Genomic DNA, 22,301 nt, shown 5'->3' on the forward strand with positions numbered 1-22,301 from the left:
ATATACATATATATATATATATATATATATATATATATTGTTTTTGTATCCCATGATAAACAAAATAAAGATTTAAACGTAATGATGCTAAAAATGTTAAATGATGCTTAAAAAACACTGATCCCAGATTTCAATGGATGTAAACACAAAAATTTACTTTGTAAAATGAACCTACCCTGAGAAATATTTACTTGAGTGACAACTAGACCCAGCCCCTAAATAATAATACACTTCTTTATATTATAATAATTGTAGTTTTTAGTAAATTACATAAAATATTAAATAATACTACATTTAAATAAATGTTTTAATGACGTTTAAAAATTTCAAATCAGTTTAAAAGCTATTGGCTAATTTAATAACTATTAACTTACTGTTTTTCATCCGAATTGAGCTCATGCATGGAATATTTGTAAGTATATTTGAAAATATGCACAAATATAATATCTAAGTTTGTTAACATTTTAAATTTGATCTGTCATATCATTTGCAACTGCGAGCATCCGACAAATATTCGAGTTATGCAAGGCCAGACAGGTGAAACAGAAAGAGGTTACCAGAGTTTATTTCTGCTAGCGGCAGAAGCGCACAGGGGGGCACGCCTTTGCTACACAAACCACGCCCAATAACTAATATCTGCGTTCTGATTGGTGGGCGCGACTAACGGGGCGTCGACTTCCGGTATGCGGAGGCTGGAATTTCAGGTTTCTCTCTTGTGTGTTTCGGGGTAACGGTGACGCGCGTCGCCCTGAACACCGACTCTTTTTCATTTCTCTGTCTTCATTCATTTGCCTGCATGTGTTTAGTCTTAAATAAGTATGACTGAGAGCGCGGGGAATAAAAATGAGGATTGTCATGCAGCGAATGGTGTGAAAGCAGGAAGAAATGGCATGGTGAAGAACCATCATCACCATCATCAGTGTCAAAAGCAGGAGGAGGTGAGGCCACATAATGCATTGAGATCTTTGAGGCATGCATGGCTGATAGTTGATATCTGCTTGTGCAATTAGTTGTACGATGAAAATTATGATGCATGGCAACACACTGCTTCTGTTCTCAAGACTTTGTGTGCCAGGATTGTGCTCAGTTAGTGCATCACATTCAGTTTCACGGTTTATGCATGGTCACGTGTGGAAAAGTAAAGTTTGACAGCCAGATGAGATGTAGACTTTCTCCTGATAATATTGTTTTATGAGCCCTGGCCGTAGCAGTATCAAAAATACGATGATGTGGCTAATGTGAAATTAAGTAAAAACTCGTCTGGATAAACTGCTGAACCAGAAAGTTAATGTGCAACCTCATGCTGCTTATGCATTCGTGCAAGTCAAATGCATTGAAAACGGCTAGTCAAGATCTAACTTTATATTTCTTGTGCTGTATAAAACACGGCAGTAGTTTTAGTAATAAACAGTATCATTTACAATTATAATCTGTATGTAGTTTATGTGAATATTTTCATTTATATCACTAAAAATAATATTAGTAAATGGAAATGTATATTAGTATATTTTATTTAAAGTTATAGAAAAAGATCTATAGATTGATCAAAAAAGCCCTATATAGGTAATAAAATTTTACTTTTTTTTTATTTGACTGGTCTGTGTATTAAATATATTATGGATTTGACATATATTAAGATATTCATATGTAAATATTATTAATATTAACATCTATATTTTATTTCCTTTAAGCTTGTAGATAATAAAACATCTACAAGTGGATCAGTGGATCTAATAGCTAAATCGCTAAATGAACTGAGGAAGGCAAGTCATGAAACTTGATCTCATACTATTGTCTTGTGCGGGTGATTGTGAGCAACTCATGATTCAAGTTAAACCTCTAGGAATTTTCTGTCATGTGCCTCCTGTACATAAGTGTTTTGAGTGGGAGAACGGTCCGCTTCATCTAGTCCAAGATATTCCATGCTTTGTTAATGTCACAGCTCCTTTGTTTATGCAACTAAACTGTCTTGTAAAGTCATATCAGCTCTTTCAACTTCTTCTGATCGACTCTCCATTGTAATGTTCAGCAACAGCTTTCAAAGGTATATTATCTAAGTTTTGCAAGTGTGTTATCGTGCATTTTTCAAAAGACTTTTCCCGTAAGGCGCTTTCAGCCTTGCAACTGAATGCAAAGTTGTGCTGCTGTCTTGGAGCTGGTGGCAGCTAACGTTTACTGTCAGTGTTGCTAGACTCCGTGGTATTTGTTAGCGGAGCATGAGTAGTCACATGTGCCTTCAAATCACAGGGTGTTGAATGAACTACTTTGTCTGTTTGGTCCAAAACTTGTGCGTGATTCTTTAGTGACCATGAGTTTTTGACAATGAGAGGCCAAATTTCTCTATTTAAGTTAATCTTACTTTTGCAAAGTATCTGTGAATAAAGCTTTCAAAAGTTTGTCATGGTTTCTGTGCTAAACTGTAAAAATAACCACAAGGAATCTGATGTTTCTGCAAATGTTTCCTTTGCACAGGCGTTTTACACATCTTGTAATCAGTAACCACAATGTGATGGTACCATGACTACAGTGTTTAACTGGGTTTTGCTTTACAGGTTTACCATGCTGCATGCAATGGAGAGCTTTACAGCAGGCCGTTCATCGAGTCCTTTGAGGAAACTCCCATGCTGGTCGCCGTGCTCACGTATATGGGCTACGGCATCCTCACCATCTTCGGATATCTGCGGGATTTCATGAGGGAGTGGAAAATAGAAAAATGCCACATAGCCAGAGAAAGGGAGGAGCAGAAGGTAAACAATGTCACGTGTGCATGGCGGGAAAAAGCAAATATATACACTACTGTTCATAGAATTTGTTTTTTTTTTTTATTGGAAAGACATTAATATTTTTAGTCAGCAGAAAAGAAATACATTTTTAAATATATTCCAATAGAAAATGTTTAATAATATTATACAATATTACTTTTGTGTGTTTTTGTGTATTAAATTAATGCAGCCTTGGTTAGCATTAGAGACTTCTTTCAAACACAGAAAAATCATACTGACCCCAAACCTTTGAATGGTACAAAATGTAAATGTAAAGATGGACACATATATATATATATATATATATATATATATATATATATATATATATATATATATATATATATATATATGGTTTATTGTAAACTTTCCTTGCAGTTTCATGTTATAAGGAACATTTTTAAAGATTAAATTACAAAAATTAGAAGCCCTTTAAGCTATTTTTAAATGATTAAAACTCATATGCCTGAAAAGAGGGTGTGACTCCTTCAAATAATGAAGCTGTGTGAAGCATTTTGGTAAGTTTGAGAGGAAGAGGTTATTTTGTCAGAGGAAGGATATTGTGCCGTTTACCGTTATTGTAAAGTACTTTAGGGCACTGAAAGGTTGCGCTTTGTTTTGCTATGCACCTTTTATGGGTGTTGTTCTTCCTAAAATATTGGATCCAAGACGATTTACTCACCCAAATTTAAGGAGCTGTTTTCAGGCAATGAACAAAAAGCATCAAGTATGTAAATTCTGTCCTTGTTTTTCCTTTCTATATATATTTTTTTCCAGGACTTTGTTCCACTTTATCAAGATTTTGAGGATTTCTACACAAGGAATTTATACATGAGGATTCGGGACAGCTGGAACAGACCCATTTGCAGTGCTCCTGGGGCCACGTTTGACCTCATTGAGCGCAGTTCCAATGATTACAATTGGACCTTTGAGTAAGTAGGCCATCTTGGACCTGAACAGGAAAACAACACCACGTCTTTTGTCTGTTTTACCTCCCAGAGAGAGCTGCTTTAATATAATGATTATAATATCAAGGTCACTTTCAAGCCAATGTGCAATAAGCTTTCAAAAGTAAGGCTGCTATTGAAAGGACTTGCTTATTATAACCTGATGTGTAACATGAGGTGACTGAGGTTGCATTAGACTTAAAATCCAGTCAAGGGTTAGTTTTGGCTCAAAATAAATTTTAAGTAAATGTATTGTGCTCTTTCAGGTACACTGGGCGAGTGGTGAAGGATGTGATAAACCTTGGCTCGTATAATTATCTGGGTTTTGCAGAGAACACAGGTGCCTCTGCCACAGCTGCTGGAGAGGTGACAGTGAAATTTGGGGTGGGCATGGCCAGCACCAGACAGGAAATGGGTGAGTGCTTATTGGTTACTGTTGCTTTTTGGGAAATATTGGGACATATGGCACATTTAAGCATTAAACATAGGCATGCAAGTCATTTTATTTAGCATTTGTGCTATTGACATTATTGTTAGCTCAGATTGTGGAGAATACTAAGGAAATGTGTTCTTTTAATTTTTTTGACATTGTAAGCAACCACCTAAAATCCACCCAGAACACACTGGGAAATTAGAGGAAAAGTCCCAAAGAAAGTGTTTTTGTTTGAAAATGTGACATGCAGAGTAGTGAAATGAAAAAAAGTAATGCAAGATCTAGAGATGCGTTTTTTAGAAGTTAGGGTTAGCGTTCGACTACTCTAGACGCTTATTAACTTTTGTAACTTGAACAAAGATTAAGATGACTATACAGATGATAGTATGTGAAGATTGTTTTTAAGTTAATTTCAATTTAAAGTTTTTATATATTTCAGAGCCTATAAAATTTTTTAAATAATAGCTTTCAGTAATACTGTAATGTTGACTGGCTTTAATTAATATCTAAAATTTAGAGAAAAAATGCATTTAATAGAGACATCAGTAGCAGTATCAATGATACTGACCTTTATTAAAAATAGGCTTTTAGTGAAAAGCTGCCATTAAACACATATTTACATTATAGCATCTTTATGTAGTTTCTAAATTAATTTGGAGGTCCATTGTGAAATTATGACAATATAAATAAATTAAAGTTTTTAACCATGATTAATTACAGAAAAACGTGTTCTTAAATAGTAAATAATAATAATAATGTTAACCTTTTATAGATATTAATGTTGGTAATATTAGTTAATTTTACTGCTGAATATACATTTCAATTTAATTTCTAATTGTAAAGGCCCCCCCACCCATTTGGCCCCCTTCAAATTTTCAATTTGATAATCCGGCCCTCAAATGAAGACATCTATATATGGCTTTAGCAGCAGTGTTAATGGATGAATTTCAACATTTCAAACTTTTCTGACAGAGTTTTACAACAGCTAAAGCTAAACATGCTAATTAAATAACTCGAAGTTGTAGATAATATTATAAAAATACTGGGAAAGCTATCAGGCTGTCTCCAACATTGGTGGCATATTTTGTTCTGGTCAATGTAAAACGTTTTGCAATGAAACTGTTCTTTTCTCTTGTATTGCGACCTACAATCAAGTATAACGGATTATCGGAAAATAAGAAAACTTAGGGCTGGAGACTTGGTTCTGTCTTTTGGTTGTTGATTAGATGGAGGCAGAGTTGAATGCGGGCTTCCTGATGATTTATAAGAAAGGGGCAGGGTTTAAGTAGACTAAATGAATGGAGAAGTTTGCCATACGTCTGTTGTTTTTTACCGGTTGGTTCAGTTATGACATTTTGATCAGGATTTGTAAAGATTTGTGAATTATTCACCAAATGATCAATAATGTGCATTTAGAAAAAAAAAATGATGCCGATTGATTGATGCCGTCTTTTAATCTAGTTATTATATGGACTTATGTTGGAACTTTGTTTTCGAAATATACACAGGTGATGGTTCTCTAGTTACTGTTTACAGTAAGTGAGTGTTTGCTTGCGTTAGCTGATTTATTTGTGTGATTTGCTTAGGCAACCTCGACAGGCATGAAGAGTTGGAGAAACTGGTGGCATCATTCCTGGGAGTGGAGTCGGCTATGGCTTTCGGCATGGGGTTTGCAACTAACTCCATGAACATTCCTGCGTTAGCTGGCAAGGTTTTAAGTGCTAGACCATTTGGATTCCTCACTATCTTTCTCCTGCTTTGCCAGCTCCTCTATCCCTATCTCTTGCTGTGATGATCCACCCAGGCAACTCCTAAAATTCATAGGAGTGTCAGCACAGGCGGATCCCACCTTGACCTGTCGGTGCTTGTTTAAATGATACTTAAGTTCCTGTTGTGTGAATGTTTTCCTTTGTTGGTTTAAGTACACTGGGTGGATATGCCACATTTTATCACCAGTGCAGAGGGAGGAGATTAATGTAATGGTATTGATAGACCACCGGTTCCAACTCAAACAGTTTGTGTGGCTAACACAATGGAATGTACTTGATAAGGCAGAAAATCACCACAGGAAACATGCGTTTAGCAGCAAGTGCACCACAGAGATTTCCCAAACTTACTTCCTGTTGCAGGCCAAGAGAAACTCTAGTGGTTTAGCAATAAAATGCATGACATTCCAGATTTACATGGTCGAAACTGACATTGAAGGATGCATATTATTGCCAAGCGCAGAAACAACAGAGACAAAAGAAGCAGCAAAAAAGCTCATCATTTCAAAAGCTAATTAAATCCTAACCTATGATATGTATGTAAAAAATGTTTTGATTGTAAAATAACGTAATGCATTTTGTAATATGACACTTTAAACTGCCCACTTAGGGGGAGGAGACCACAAAAAGATTTTAAAGTACCATTTCCATGGTAATGCATTGTCAAATTTCTAAATGGTTTTCACAGGAGGAATTTCGAGGTTTTATGCTTTCAAATGATATCTAACTTAGGGTGATTGCTTAAATATTTGATAGAGTAAAAAGCCAATGAATTATGTAATGGCCGTGGGCCCACCTTTGTTCCGGTGACACTTAAGAGGTAAAAAAAAAACGTATCATTTTTAACATGCCCTAACATTCACATAGGGGAGTCACTAAGAAAGTACTTGTATTCAGCAAGGTTGCATTACATTTTCTGTTTCAATTTCAAACAAATCCTGTTCTTTTTGTTCCACAAAACTTTTAAGCATCACTACTGTTTTCAACTGTGATAATAACAAGAAATGTCATTTGAGCACCAAATCAACACATTAGAATGATTTCTGAAAGATCATGTGACACTGAAGACTGCAGTAATGATGCTGAAAATGATTAAAATGATTAAAACAATCATAATATTTGATATTACAATTAAGAATTTTTGATCAAATAAATGCATTTTCTTACAGTGACCTGACACAGTTTTTCTTGTTTGCAGGGATGTTTGATTCTAAGTGACGAGTTGAACCATGCCTCTCTGGTACTCGGAGCAAGGCTGTCCGGCTCCACCATCTGGGTTTTTAAACACAATAGTGAGTTTGCACTGACAGGCACTTCTCTTATCTTATCATCACCATATCTCTATGCCCTGAGTCCGTGTTCACAGCTGTTAACAGCACAAGGTAAAGAATAAACTATTGGTGCAGCTCCAGTGCACACAAAGCATGACCCATGACGCTGCAACTGCTCGAGGGGAAGCTTGACAGACCTTGAGCCAATGTCCAAATCTTGAAGCTGAGGTCTTTAGGTTTACTTTTTTGTAGTCTGTGGGTTGTTTTTAAGGCTTGTTTCTGAATGCCATTTTGGTTAATGTCCAGTCAGACACTATGAATACAAATTTTATCACTGGAAAGGTCAGCTCTCCTTCACATTTCAGCTGTGTTATTCTAAATGAATCATTTAAATTGGCAATTTGGACAGACGACTGTCAGAGATTAATACATGAGCTTTTAAACTGTGAATGGGTAATGGTCCTTGAAACTCTTTAAAGTCAGATTATAGAGGCTTTGGGAGACTTTAACAGCACGCTGATAACTTATTCCTGAAGTGTTTGAAGCAGTTCTTGCACTGACACTTTGTAATGGATTGTGGAATCTGTGGTTCCTTAAATTATGATCAAGGACACAGGCAACATTTTACTACACTATCACTCCAGAATACCACATCATTTCCATATGGCCACTTTATCAGTAGATAACTTCACCAATATCATGCAATTTAATTTTTATAAAGACAAGCCTTATACAAATTAAAAGAAGTCTTTTGGTCAAAAGTAGTTATTTTACTCTGGGTTAAACATGGGTTAAACATTTCATTTGCTTAAATGCAGATATGCAGAGCCTGGAGAAGTTACTCAGAGAAGCTATTGTTCATGGCCAGCCTAGAACACGTCTAACCTGGAAGAAAATCCTCATTCTTGTGGAGGGCATCTACAGGTGATTGAACTCTCTCACTTTCTTGGATTCCCCATATTATTGCAAATGTGCATCTGTATGGCAGTGGCTTTCTCAGGTGTGAAACATGTTATTGCATGTACATTGCTGCACTTTTGACAGTTTAACCAGCAAATGAATGGCCAAAGTTGAATGTACTCGAACCTGTTCTTTACTCAGTATGGAGGGCTCCATCATACGGCTGCCAGAACTTATAGCACTGAAAAAGAAGTACAAGGCCTACCTTTACCTGGACGAGGCTCACAGTATCGGGGCATTAGGACCCTGCGGTCGAGGGGTGGTGGAGTATTTTGGACTGGACTCTAAAGATGTAGACGTCATGATGGGCACCTTCACAAAGAGCTTCGGTGCAGCTGGTGGATACATAGCAGGGAGGAAGGTATGAAGTGGCAATTTGTAATTGCAATACTTTTTTTACCAATAGGAGTCCGTATACACTTTCTTAAAAAAAAAATAATAATAAGGCTGTATTTATTAAAAATAAAAATAAAATACAGTAAAAATTGTAATATTATTGTTAAATATTATTATAATGTTATTATTATTTTTTAATTTTATTACAATTGAAAATAATTGTTTCTATTTGAACATATGTTTATATTAATTTGATATAATTAGAATTCATTCCTTTATTCCTAACATTTATTTTTCAGGATTTTTGATTAATAGCGAAAAACATTATCTATGAAATCTTTACTGTCATTTTTGATCAATTTAATGTATCCTTGCTGAGTAAAGTACTTTTCTTTTTTTTTACTTAAAAAAATGTATACTTGTGTCTAATTTCCTTATAGTCATTAGTAAAACTGATATACAAAGGCCTACAAGATTTTTAGTCATTATAAAATGTCTTGTTTTTTATGCTTTAGGATTTGATAGACTACCTGCGAACTCATTCTCACAGTGCAATTTACGCCACCTCTATGTCACTTCCTGTCGTGGAGCAAATCATCACTTGTATGAAGTGCATTATGGGGAAGGATGGAACGACAATAGGTTAGTTTTACTTTATTTTACCAACTTGATTTTTCTGGGCTTCAATTTCATCTGAGAAAAAAAGAAAAATATTCGTATCATATACTTGCCCTCATACTGTTCCAAAACCATATTATGTTATTTCATCTATGTAACACAAAAGAAGAAACTCTGAATAATATACTGGCTGTTTTTTCCTAATGAATCTTGACTGAAGTTTTTAAGCGCTGAAAAGCACCATAAAAGTTTTCCAGAATGCTTGTGTTCAAGCCATAAAATAGCTTTGTGTGAGGAAGACATTAATTATTCAGGCATATAGGTTTGGAATGGCATGAGAGTGAGTCAAAAAAGACCATTTTAATTTTCAGGCAAATAAATGTCAACTGTGTGTTGTTCAGTGCACCACAAGGTGGCAGGATTGACCCAAAAGTAGATAATCGGCTTGCAAGGATGTACCATGCATGTCTTCAGCATTTTGAAGCTGCTTTACATTACATTTATACATTTATTTACCTGCCAGAAATTTTATGTCTTTTTCTTTTCTTTTTGTTTTTTTTTACCAAAGTGCTGGCTAGAACTTGCACATCACAGCAAATAATTCATGTGGCATAGATACAGATCAAGCTGCTAAACATTTCAAACAAATGTTGTGTTACGAAGTCAATACAGTCCAAGAGTCCTCCGTTCTGTTTTCACGAGATGAAGGTGTTAGGCTTAGAAAACATCACTAATGTGTATGGTTTTTTTTATGCCAATCAGTTGTACAGTAACCAGTCACGTCTTCCTCTCCATGTAGTTCCTGTTCTCATCTGCACATCATTCACTGAAAAGCGTCCCTTTACTTTGTTAGCTCTGTTGTTCTTGTCTTTGCTTTATTGGGTGTTTTATTTCACTGCACAAATACAATCTTTATGTTTGCTTGCTCTGTGTACTCTGGATCAACTTGGGCCAGAAATTGAAATAAGTGTTTCTCAAAGATCACTTTGAAGTGAGATGGGGAAGATTTTTCTTCATACAATTTCCCAGCGCTCATGAAATGAGACTGATTAGTTGAACAGCTGTACACCGACTCCGTCCAGGTAAAATATTTAGCTTAAGTTTTAAACCTCAGAAATGTGTTAACAATTACCTACGTAACTAGTGTGATCTGGCCCTTCGGTTAGACCCACAGAACTGCCTGTTTTCCCCCCTGCCACTCAATCAACGCTGGCAGCTACAACAAACAGGCTCTACCGGTCTGTCGGGTCCAGGTGCTCAATATGACTGATATGAGTACTACTTTGCTTGGCTAAAGGCTATTTTCATCTCCTTACAAAGACTTTTTGTCTGAGATTGTTTCCATCATCTTTAAAGATGTCTCCTGAGAACATTCTGCTGTCTCCCAGTGACTTTTCTCTTCTCCTTCACCTGTTAATGGATTTGCTGATGACTTTCACCAGCATCCCACATTGGTGCAAAAAAGCTCTTAACTCTTGACCTATGAGATGGTTCTGCTTTCATCCAGCAGTAATAAAGTTATTTTTATATATATATGTAATTCTTTCTATTTTCAAGAACAAATGCAAACGGATTTTTTTTTTTTTTTTTTTTTTTTTTTTTTTGTGTATTTCAGTCGCTCCCCAACCGAGGAGCAACAGACTAGAAAATAATATATATAAGTTACAATCACTAAAATATATATATATTATACATGCAGTGGAGATCGAGATTAGAGAGCAACCTATAATTTCCTAAAATTCAAGGTCACTGTGCTTAGTACTATTTTAAGGTATCCTAACAGGAGTATAGGGTCATTTTTTAATTCATTTTTAAGCATATTTCAGAAATTAACTGTATTCTGAAGCACAGTGTAGCAAACTTAAAAGAGATATTTGAAATAAATCTGATCATACTTAGAGAACACTTGCAGATACCTCAAAGTTATTGGTGTTAACCTGGCACTTGGTGCTAACTTATTTAATTGTATGAGAAAAACCTATTTAACTGGCAGCATTCCTCCAATTCTTACTGAGATTGCAAGATGGTGGGCCGCTCTAAGGTGACTGAAACCCTGCGACAGGAGACGGTCCAGATGAAGGCCAAAGAGATGATGCTTTCAGCCATTGCAAGAGAAGTTGGTCATCCCAAATCTGTGAGTTCTCGAATATTGCAGGTTTACAATGACACTAATTCATTCAAGTCGCCCAAAAATGCTGGGCGTCCACTTAAGACAAATGCATGAGAAGACACTCAATGGGGAATTGGTTCAAAACTGCAGCTGGAGTTGCTCGCCAGTTCAGCGCTGAACAGGGTAAGGATCTGTCACGTTTAAGAGATGTTTAATCACTTTAGTGATGAGAGCAAGTTTAGTTAAAGCCCAGGTGCATAAAGAAGTCAGTGAAAGGTGGAGGAGGAAGTGTCATGCTTTGGGGGTGTTTTGTGCAGCAGGAGTTGGGCCTCTTATAGAGCTACGTTGCAGGGTGAATGCCAATGTTTATCAGAACCTCCTTCGGCAACCTCCTTCCATGTGAGCATGCAAGACAATGCCCTCTGTCACACTACGAAATGTGTAAAGCAGTTCCTTGAAGCTAAGAACATTGAAATAATGAAATGGCCGGGCCAGAGTCCTGATCTCAACGTGATTGAAAATCCTTAGTGACGAATTTATGGCTTAGAAACTCACTACAGTTAGCGAATTATAGAAGAAAGTGGAAGAAGGGTGGACCAAGATGTCCTGCGGCCGCAGATGAGCTGAAGTCATTCAAAGCAAGGGCCTCTCCACTTCCTACTAATTTCTGACAGCTGTAACCCTCCGAAATTTTAGTTGTAATCTTCTTTCCTGCTAACGTGGTTACTGTTCTCTAATTTTGACCAATGTGTTTTCCACAAAATAAAGGTTTTTGTTCAATTGCTGTTGAAATTTTGTCAAGCATGTCAGTAGCACAGGGGTACCACTGCTAATATTCCTTCAAATTTTAACGATGAAGATTAATTTCCGAAAAAATCTCTTTTTTTATGGATTGTGATCTCCACTGTGTATATATATATATATATATATATATATATATATATATATATATATATATATATATATATATGAACAAGGTCATATAATGTTATTTTACATTATTGCATTTGCCTAATTTTAGATTTTTAGGGGGGATTGCTTATTGCTTTGTACCAAAAAACTGTCATTGTTATTACATTCTTCATATGCACACCCCTCTCTTTAATAAATTAATTATTTATCTAGAACTACAGAGAATTGCTGTGTGAATGCATTTGGAGCTTTTAGGTGCATGCAGTAATAATGGGTTACTGATGAACCGATGACATTTATTGTAGATTAACTGATATTGGAGCATCTAAGAGTGAGAACAAAGGTGGACCCGAACAATCAGCGTGTTTGTGTGGGTTTGTTGGGGGGTTGATGTACAAAGAAACTAATCAAGCAAAGGTCAACTGGGAGACATCCTGCGTATCCTCATGGGAACTGAAATCTATTCCTCCCTGCTTTCTTTGGTCCTTTCATTCTCGCCTTTTGCATCCCAGTCCTTCTACACTTGATCTGCTCTATTTTACCCACATGTTTGATTTGAAGCCTGCAGCAATGTATTAATCTGACACGTTACTTCAGTGTGGACAAATTGCCTCCAGCACTTCGTTTGCATTTGATGTCCATGCGCAATGCAAAAATATTTTCTAGTTATTCCATATTTTCCAATATTAAATAATCTTTGAAACCAGATCAGTTTAGGTGAAAAGCAACTTTTTCACTTTAAGTATAAACAATTTAAAACAAGCTAAAAACTCTGTCGAAAAAAATTATATTCAAAATGCAGTCTATTAAAACAACTCTTAAAATTACTTGAAGCAACAGTGCATAAAATATTATATTCTTTTAAGGATTTTTAGACATTTTTACTGGAAAACAAGCCAATTAAAAACCCAAGGTTTTATTTTTATTTAAATTATTTCCTCCCAGATCTGTGTGGTTTGCCCTACATTTTCCAATTCATTTATTGTTTCTGAATACAGATGCAGATGCTTTCACAGTCTAGTGATTTCACAGTCCGACTTGTCCTTGGCCTGAAGGGAAATAAAGTTTTCTTTCAATCAGATCTGGCTTTCAAACCATCCAAAACTCCTGGCTTCCCAACACAAAAATGCAGATAAGACATATTCCTGGCCTTGCTCATTCTCAGGGGAAAATGCTCAAAAAAATGTGTGAATTTGAAAGATTTTGCTTTGTAAATTATAGTGGTGACCCAAGTTGCCATTTTTATCTTGCTGTGGTGTGTGGTGATGAGCATAACTGATCTCATAGTTAAGCCTGGATACTTCTCTGGACAAACAGGCAGACTTGACAAACACTGGGCATTCGTCTTAGTCTCGAGGTGTTGACTTGCCCTGTGAGAGAGAGAGCAGATATACATGTTTTAGGTGTATGATTGTTTACCCACATCTCCCTTAGAGCAGGCTAATGGAGTGTTATTCTAGATGTTGTGGTGTGCTTCTGTTTCTTTGACACTTTACATTGTTGTGCAACTATTTCAAACCAACAGACATACACTAACTAACTTCCCTCACAGCCTTGTTTTTATCAGCATGAAAGTCTATTGCGCCTAAACTGGTCTCCTTTGCATGGCGCCCATTGAAACTCTGTCAGTACTTTAACTTTGCATTAGGGAAAAAAAACTATTACTATGGTGGAAATTACAGGATGGTCACAGAGCAAAAGAGATTTTTTTTAATGCTTCAAGGATGCTCATAAACAGTTTCATCATAGTTGTTCTGCTGGGTGCTTGTGTTTAATGCGCTTGAGAGTTTTTTTTCCCCCTGCACATAACTCACACTTACTCATGTGAGTATCTAATTTTTACAGTGAGTGATATATACATGTATATGTGTCAAACACAGCGCAACGGAGAAAAGTAGTATAATAATGTTAACTATTTGTTGTTGGACTTTAAATGTGCTTTTAAATAAATTACATGAAATTGAAATCCTGCATGTAAAGCAAGTGATTATGTTTTTAAATAGGATATACAGCCGGTTAAATATTTTATTGTAAGATCTTTATATTATATTATATTATATTATATTATATTATATTATATTATATTATATTATATTATATTATATTATATTATATTATATTATATTATATTTTTTTAATGATGATGAATTAAGTGTCTTAATCTCACCAAGGCTGCATTTATTTGATCAAAAATACGGTAAAATCAGTAATATTGTAACATGCTATTTTTTGTTTTATTTTAAAAGTCTTAACTTTAACTTTAGCTGAATGTTCAGTGTCACATGAGCCTTCAGAAAAGATTCTAATATGCTGGTTTGGTGCTCAAGGAACGTTTCTTATTGTTATCAATGTTAAAAACCGTTGTGCTGCTTATTATTTTTTTCTGAATTCTTTAATGAATAGAAAGTTGAAAAGAACAGCATTTATTTGAAATATAAATATACTGTAACATTATGAATGTCTTTACTGTCGCCTTTAATTATTTTAATCTTGCATCCTTGCTAAATAAAAGTTTAAATTTCTTAAAAAAAAATAAAAAAAAATAAAAAACTGACCCCATACTTTTGAATGGTAGTGTAAATGTGAAACGTCTCTTGAATTCACAGGTAAAGTGATGCTTCTGATCAAATAGAGTGAATGTGGATGACTGAAATGAATCTACCTGTAAATGGGTGTAAAATCCCGTGTTCACTTTCCGCTGATTTGGACTTCAGCATCAGGACAGCTGCTAGCTAGTGAGCACCACTGCAGCCCGTGAATGATTGAGACCACAGATTTGAGCCGGGAAGGAGCTGCTTTGCTTCCTGTTGCCCTTCTCCAGAGAGGTCCTCGTAAGGGGCGAGAAGGCATTTGGCACGTCAGCCACCCTTAACTCCTGGTGCTTTTACTTATCTCCTCCCTTCAGATGAAAAGGAAGTGAGGAGGAACTGGCGTTACAAAAAAGGGAAACAGTCCCCACATCTGGAAGTTCTTTTGGTCCCTTTCGCTGCCTCTCTTGCTCCAGATCCTCCAGCTTTGGGTCTGGAAGAAGTTAGCAGGGGCGTGCGTTATGGAACTAGCTGTTGAAAAGGTACCCCAGAAAGATTTACTTTGGAGATTTGAGCTCCACCTCTGTGCGCTCGACCTATGGCCCTTGTTTGCCATCTCAATGGCCCAGTGTTGGGGAGCTTGCACTTCCGTTAATGGCTATTGCTTTCAGATGCTCATGTTCATATGAAAAGTTGTTCACCTGAGCTGTGTGCGTACTGTAGCTGTTCGATTCTCTTTAGGTATTCTTTAGAATCTCTGCAGATTCCTCTGTTTTAAGGGCTGTTAAACATAATAGCCTTGATTTAAGTCTTCCTGAGTGATTCAGCTTCTTGAAGTTGCTTTTGGAATGTGAACTATTATGTAACAAAATATACATTTAATTTGAATCCATTTTGTTTAACATGTTTTATATTAAATATCAAATTGTATTTTTTTTTACTTACATTTTAATAAAAACTACACTAAACTGAGAGGTTTATCTCCCAAAAAAGTTTAACATTGACCAAATTTATAAATACATATAAATTTATTGCTGTGATGGCAAAGCTTCATTTTCATCAGCCATTGAGCCAGTCTTCAGTGCCATTTGATCCTTCTGAAATCATTCTTATATGCAGATTTGATGTTCAGGAAAGATTACTTAATATTATCAATATATATATATTTTTTTTTTTTGTAAACTTTTTTACAGGATTCTTTGATTTAATAAAAAAATGACAAATGTCAGAAATGTCTACTGATGTTTTTCTTCCTGTATTAAAATAGTATTTAAAAAATCTTACTGATCCCAAACTTTTGATTGGAATGATTTAATTTCTTGAACATTATTGTTTAACTTGAATTGCAATGTGTACAATTGCAGTGTTTGACTGATTTCTCAGTTTCACAGCTGCATGATTTATCCAAACTGGAGGTATATTGATTGATATATGCCAATATATAATACTAATGACATTAATCTTCCGTGGAACACAAAATAAAATGTTTTTGTATCTCAGTGTTTTCTTGTGATGAAAGTTGTTGTTTTCCAATGGATTTTTTTGATCCGAATGACTTACATTGTATGGACAAAAACTGTCGAAAATGTCTTATTTGGTGTTCCACAAAAGACAGTATGTCATCCAGGTTTAACATTACATGAGGGTGAATAAATGATGAAGATGATGAACCAGGTGGTTCTAAAAGATTGATCTGAACTTTTTGAGAACCACTGCCATAGTTTGTAACACTACATTATTTGGGCAAGGAATCAATGGGAATCACCGATCACGTAACTGGGCTTCCATTATGTTTAACGTTACACTTTGGCCAGGTTTAATTTCCTTACCAAAGAGCAGCTGGGCTCACCCGGTCATGACTTGGCGAACCTGCATTATCTGTCAGTGGCCAATTTACATTGAGGGATTGAGGAAGGAGTCCAGTTTCACAGCCGGTCAAATCTCTTTTGGCAAGGGCTCATCAGTTGGAACCTCAATAGCTCCGTTATATAGACTAGGCTGAATTATTCAACCTTGAGATCCCTTCTTTATGACCCTTTTTTTTTTTCAAAACCACTAAAAGCCAGACAAAATGTTAAGTCATAACAGCGCAGCGTCTCTTCGGGACCTTGTAGTTGTGTCACCCTGCATGCACGGCAAGCATGACGATTGCTAGATTTTTGGTGTCTGGATGACACCAAGGTGAAACGTTGTCACAGAGCAGGAAATTCCTCTGTTCAAGCGTTTAGAATGCATGGAATGTTTGACAAGCAGAACCGAGGCTTTCAGAAATGTAAGACCTCTAGCGTGGCTCTCAGATCACTGCGGTGGACTAAGTGTTTTAAGAGCTCCATTGACGTGGACCGCTAAGCAATCCTCCCCCAGGGAACATGCGTCCTGCTTCCAGAGGGAGCCGTTGAAAAATCAAGTCCCTAATTTTCCTGTTTTTGTCAGGATTATTGGAACCATGCTGGCAGGTTGTTTGCAATATAATTCTCATTACTGTATTCTTCTTCCGCACCACTCACACAGAGGATTGTTGCAAGCTTCTGTAACCTGGAGCACCAAGGTTTTGTTTTTCCAGCTGATTCAAATCTTTCTGCCATTAGACGTCAAGCTTGGATCTGAACTGTGATAAAAAAAAAAAGCACTTTGGATGCAAACATCTTTTGTATTTATTTTAAATTGTGTTTTTTTTTGTTAGTTTGTTTGTCTTAGTGTTTATTTATTTATTCATTTACTTTTACATGTATTAAAATTGTAAGTAAAAGTTATGTAACAGTGTTTTGTTAAAAAAAAAAAGGTTCAATAAACACACAGTTAAAAAAAAATACAAAAATCAGCATGCATTACATATTTCTTCATGAACCGTTTCAGATCTAGCGATCGTGCAAGCTTAAGTATAAAGTTTATAGCTCAGGTGGTCGACTTTCCTAGTATCTGAAGTAATGAGTTTTGTGGCTTGGTGAATTTTAATTGTCTGATCGCATGAAAGGCTGTGGAAAAAGATGCTCAGTGCCAGATGACAGAATCACTTCTTTTTTTCTTTTTTTTTTCTCAGCTTAATGGTTTGGGTGTGTTTGTTGGTTTCAGGCCGTTCACGTATCCAGCGGTTGGCTGAAAACACAGTCTATTTCCGTAGGAGACTGCGGGAGATGGGATTCATCATCTATGGCAACAATGACTCACCTGTGGTACCCATGATGCTCTACATGCCCGCCAAAATCGGGTTAGTCTTCTTTTCTCTCTTTTTTCAATCTATCAATATACTAATACATATGAATATGAATATCAAAATTAAAGAATTAGTTCACACAAAAATCCCTCATACAAAAATCCCTTGGAAAAAAAAGAAAGAAATACATGTTCTGGTACTTTGTTCAGTGAAACACAAAATGACTCATTTCTGACTCAGTGTTTTCCTAAAATGGCATTACATATTACGTAGTGACATCTGTCAAGCTCTAAAAAGCTCATAAAATCATAATAAATGTTTGTAATAAGTGTGTACAGCTTCAATATAAATGTTTCAAACCCTCATGATAGCTTTGTGTGATGAACAAGCCAAAGTTTAAGTAATGAATTCATGCAATGCAGTGTGCAGCTCTGAAAATCAACTGAAATGTATGATTTGACTTGTCAATGAGTTGAACTAATGTCTGTTCCTCAAACTTCTAAAAACAAGGAATTTAGTGCACAAGTCTGCACTATTTTGCTAGTACTTTATTCTTCCTCTTCAGCATTCTTCCTTTGTGTTCCAGTGTTATTTTTGTATTATTTAAAAAACACTTTAGCATTTATTGATTTTTTTGACTTATATTTTAATACTTTCAGTTTTCATTATAATTTGAATGCACATTATACAAATTTTAAGAAATACAACTCACAGTTATAATGTGTATAATAGTGTATCTGATTTACATTTCTAGCAAAAAAAAAGCATTAAGTTTTAGTATTTTCTGTGCTTTTCTCATTTTATTGTATTTTTTAAATTCTCATAGCTCTAATTAATTTGTATTTTTATTTTTAAAGTTGAGTTTTTTTAATCTAATATTTATATCTAATTTTATTACACACAATTCAAAATACCAAAAAGATTTACATTTTTATTTTTAAAATGACATGAGGGTGAATAAATAATGACTGAATTTCCATTTGTAGGTGAAGTAATATTTTTGAAGAAAAATTTTGTTTAACAGGGTTAATAAGTCTATAAATGTCCAAATAAATCCAAATGGATTACACTCATAATAGTTTCTTAATAGTGCCTCATAATAGCACATAAACAAGCGCATAAGGGAAAGCTTAGTTTGGAAAGAATTTCTTGAAAATTGATGAGGCTGTGGCTGTGTTTCCAGGGCGTTTGGTCGAGAGATGTTGAAGAGAAATATTGGAGTAGTGGTGGTGGGCTTCCCAGCCACGCCGATCATAGAGTCCAGAGCCCGCTTCTGTATCTCTGCGGCCCACACCAAGGAAATGCTGGACAGGGTAACTACTCGTTTTCTCGCCACAGCGAGTACATCCAGTCATTTAGATCAGCAGCACTGTACCCTTTTTACTAGGCTTTGTTTCTCATTCCTTACATTTTAGTGTTTACAATGGAATATGTGGACTTAATGGAAAAAACCATGAGCTTTGATGACATATTGATGTTAAAGTCGACGTACAGAGCTCCATAGAGTAAGATTAGTTGTAATGTGCTTCACATTTCAAGAAGGATGTCTCTCAACAGGAATTAGATCAGGAATGTGTGTCGTCTCTGTACTTCAAAGTTCAAAACCCCTGTCCATCAGTCTTCTGAAATATAGTATCTTAAACTTGATACAACTTTTATGTTTGAAAAAATAACTTGTCTAAAGAATTCCAGGCTCCTCCTCAAACTGTCCTGTGCTATAAATTAATGCAGGTCCCGACTGAGGGTTTACATAAGCAGCTCTTGCTACAGGGGTCTGCACTGGCAGCAGATCAAAGAGCATCTTAATCTGCCTGCCCAAGGACACTTTGATTTAACTATGATGAAAAGGCACAACCGGCCTTCAGCCCCCCTCCCCGTGCTTAAAAAAACACTGTGCACTTTGATGTGACCAGTTATCACGTCAACACATTTTTCAGTGTCCTTCTGACATATTTTCTTGCATTTCTTCCATTGCTGAATGGCTAAGATTGTTCAAAGCGCATAACTAAAGTTTAAAGGGTTTAGAGCGGGACAGTTTAATGGAAATATATATCACAATATATTTTTATTACCTTTAGATGATTATTTATTATATGTCTTGGTTATTATTATTTTATTAATTTTTTGTCCTAATTTCTTTTTCTTTTTTTATTCAGCGTTCTTCTGATATATTTTTCCGTAAATTTGGGGGCTGGAAAATTTTGTCATAATGTACTTTATAACCTTTCGGTGAATTTTTCTTTTTTTATACATATGGATTTATGTACTTGTTCTTGTATTATTTGATTTTAATGCATTTTAGTTTATGTATTTTACTTTTATTTAGAATCACTTAAACCAAACAGACATTTTTGACAAGTTGATTTAAAATTTTTATGCAAATAGTAAAATGTAGTAATAAGTAAAAGTAGAAAAAAACTTTTTTAACAAATGAACACACAGATGAATATTTAAATGACTTTTAAGTATCAAAACACAATTGTTTTATGGATTAATAGCACGAAAAATAGCTGTATTGTTCTAATATTTTTTGGCTGACCATTGTAGTATATGGCAGATGTCAACATTTAAGGATGATGAATTCAAATGATTCATTGAATAAAAGTTTTAGATCAGTTTATTGAACTTACCCAAATCTAATTGCAGTTTTTGACGCTGTTGATCAATTAATTGTGAATGTATCGTGTACATAGAATATATTGATCCGCCAAGTGCATATAGTCCTAACACTTCTTTGAAAAAATTAACAAGTTACCTTAATAACTGACATTTTGTGCATTTAATGGAAACTTGAACCAGAAGTCTGCATGGAATCAGTTGCAGTATAATTAATTCAACTAGCATTGCCATGACTGTATTATATCAAACTTTGACAGTACTGCATGGTAAGTGGCAGCTGCTTCTCAGCATTAGCATGTTATGACTTACATGTGTAACCATGAAAGTAATGGAGCATGTTGATTGTTTTCAGGCGCTGGATGTGATCAGTGAAGTAGGCGATCTGCTGCAGCTGAAGTATTCGCGGCACAAAGTTCTTCCCTCGCTGGACCGGACCGTTGATGAAGAGTGACATACTTCCTATCTGAACCAAATGTGCACTGCTCATCATCTGCTCTCCAAAAGGAAGCAGTGAACCACTTAATAAATATATCTTTTTTTAAACTTATAGGTATATCATCTTTATTTTAATACATGAAGCTCTGAACGACCAAACACTGATGCTTTTAGAAAAAAAAAAAAAAAACTCCCCAGTTTCCTCTACTGCATTTGTCACCTCAGTTTCGTTTTGACGTGAGGTCTGGGGTCTGTTTTTAACTCGTTGTGGCATTCATTTAGGGAAATAAATATTTTGATTTTTCTCTGCCAGCCACAGGAAGCTTTGAGCTGCTTGTGTACTTGCTAAAGCCATATGTCACTGCAGCCTTCAAAACCATTTTTGTGTACAAAAAACATTGAGACTTTGTTTCTCTCTCTCTAGTAAGTGAGAACAGACTGGTAACGAACCCATAATTCGAAGGATCCTGACCTATGAAAGGAATTACAGGTTCTTATGGCATTGTCATTACATTCACGGTGTCGAAAACCTCCACAGCTTGGCTCTTTAGTTGTTGTTGTTTCCACAGATTTTGACTTGCGGCCTGCTCTGGTGCCTTGCGTCAATCTGGCTATGGTTTTTCTTGTTACCAGGATGTTTATTTTTTCATTGAGATACAAATCGTGGAGGGTGAAGTTGGTTATGTCTGAGGGAAGTCTAAGTAGAAACATGCATACTTATCAAATTTGCACCCCTGAGGAAACTTGGATTATATGCATTACTGTATCTCCAAAGCTGCAGTGCAAGTTGTGCGATCCCAAAACTTGAATCATTCATCCAAAAATGAAAATTTGCATAAAGTTTACTTGCCAACAGGCAATTCAAGATGTAGATGAGTTTGTTTGTTTTTTAATCGATTTGGTGAAATGTAGCATATCACCTGCTCACTAATGGATCCTCTCCAGTGAATGGGTGCCGTCACAATGAGAGTCCAAACAGCTGATAAAAGCATCACAGCAATCCTCATGACTCCAGTCCAACAATTAATTTCTTAGAAGTGAAAAGCGGTGTGATTTAAAAAAAAATCCATCAAGCCATTTTAACTTTAAACCATCACTCCCAACTAAAAAAACGAGTCCATCTATAATAATGTTATTTATTTGCTTAAAGGTGGCTTGATCTGTGCATATTTTTCAAAATTTTTGAATTATCAAAAGCAGTACTATAGATAGAAGATGCATATTTTAGCTGGAAGCATTCATTTGAAGTTAAAAACATCATATTGTTGAATTTATTACAAACATTACAGCTTTTCGATCCACAAGACATGAAATGTGGCTGAGGCGGAGTAAATTTTTAGCAAGTTAAAATTTTTGGATGATCTATTCTATGACTTGCAACCTCTGATAACTATGTTAATAGTGACTTATTAGTGTATGAGTGCAATGGCATGGATAACTAATAAGTTTG

General features: G+C 35.5%; 1 protein-coding gene across 1 annotated transcript; it reads left to right on the forward strand.

Annotated features, from left to right (window-relative positions):
- The first annotated feature begins 672 nt into the window (after nt 1-672).
- Nucleotides 673-20,963, forward strand: LOC113071035 (serine palmitoyltransferase 2-like). The gene is made up of 12 exons (XM_026244399.1): nt 673-938; nt 2,553-2,747; nt 3,540-3,694; nt 3,976-4,124; nt 5,729-5,853; nt 7,107-7,200; nt 7,998-8,103; nt 8,281-8,500; nt 8,991-9,117; nt 17,716-17,851; nt 18,981-19,110; nt 20,769-20,963. The coding sequence occupies exons 1-12, from the start codon at nt 819-821 to the stop codon at nt 20,865-20,867; spliced, it is 1,656 nt and encodes a 551-aa protein (XP_026100184.1). The 5' UTR covers nt 673-818; the 3' UTR covers nt 20,868-20,963.
- The last annotated feature ends 1,338 nt before the right edge of the window (nt 20,964-22,301 follow it).

Source organism: Carassius auratus, unplaced genomic scaffold (genome assembly GCF_003368295.1).
Source record: "Carassius auratus strain Wakin unplaced genomic scaffold, ASM336829v1 scaf_tig00005790, whole genome shotgun sequence".
Lineage (NCBI taxonomy): Eukaryota > Metazoa > Chordata > Actinopteri > Cypriniformes > Cyprinidae > Carassius > Carassius auratus.

What these genes read in the sequence shown, in the direction of transcription:
- LOC113071035 (XM_026244399.1), top strand. Translation starts at nt 819, where the DNA reads ATGACTGAGAGCGCGGGGAATAAAAATGAGGATTGTCATGCAGCGAAT. An exon ending in CAGCACCAGACAGGAAATGG is followed by an intron (nt 4,125 to 5,728) that starts GTGAGTGCTTAT and finishes TGATTTGCTTAG; the next exon opens with GCAACCTCGACAGGCATGAA. An exon ending in CTTGTGGAGGGCATCTACAG is followed by an intron (nt 8,104 to 8,280) that starts GTGATTGAACTC and finishes TTCTTTACTCAG; the next exon opens with TATGGAGGGCTCCATCATAC.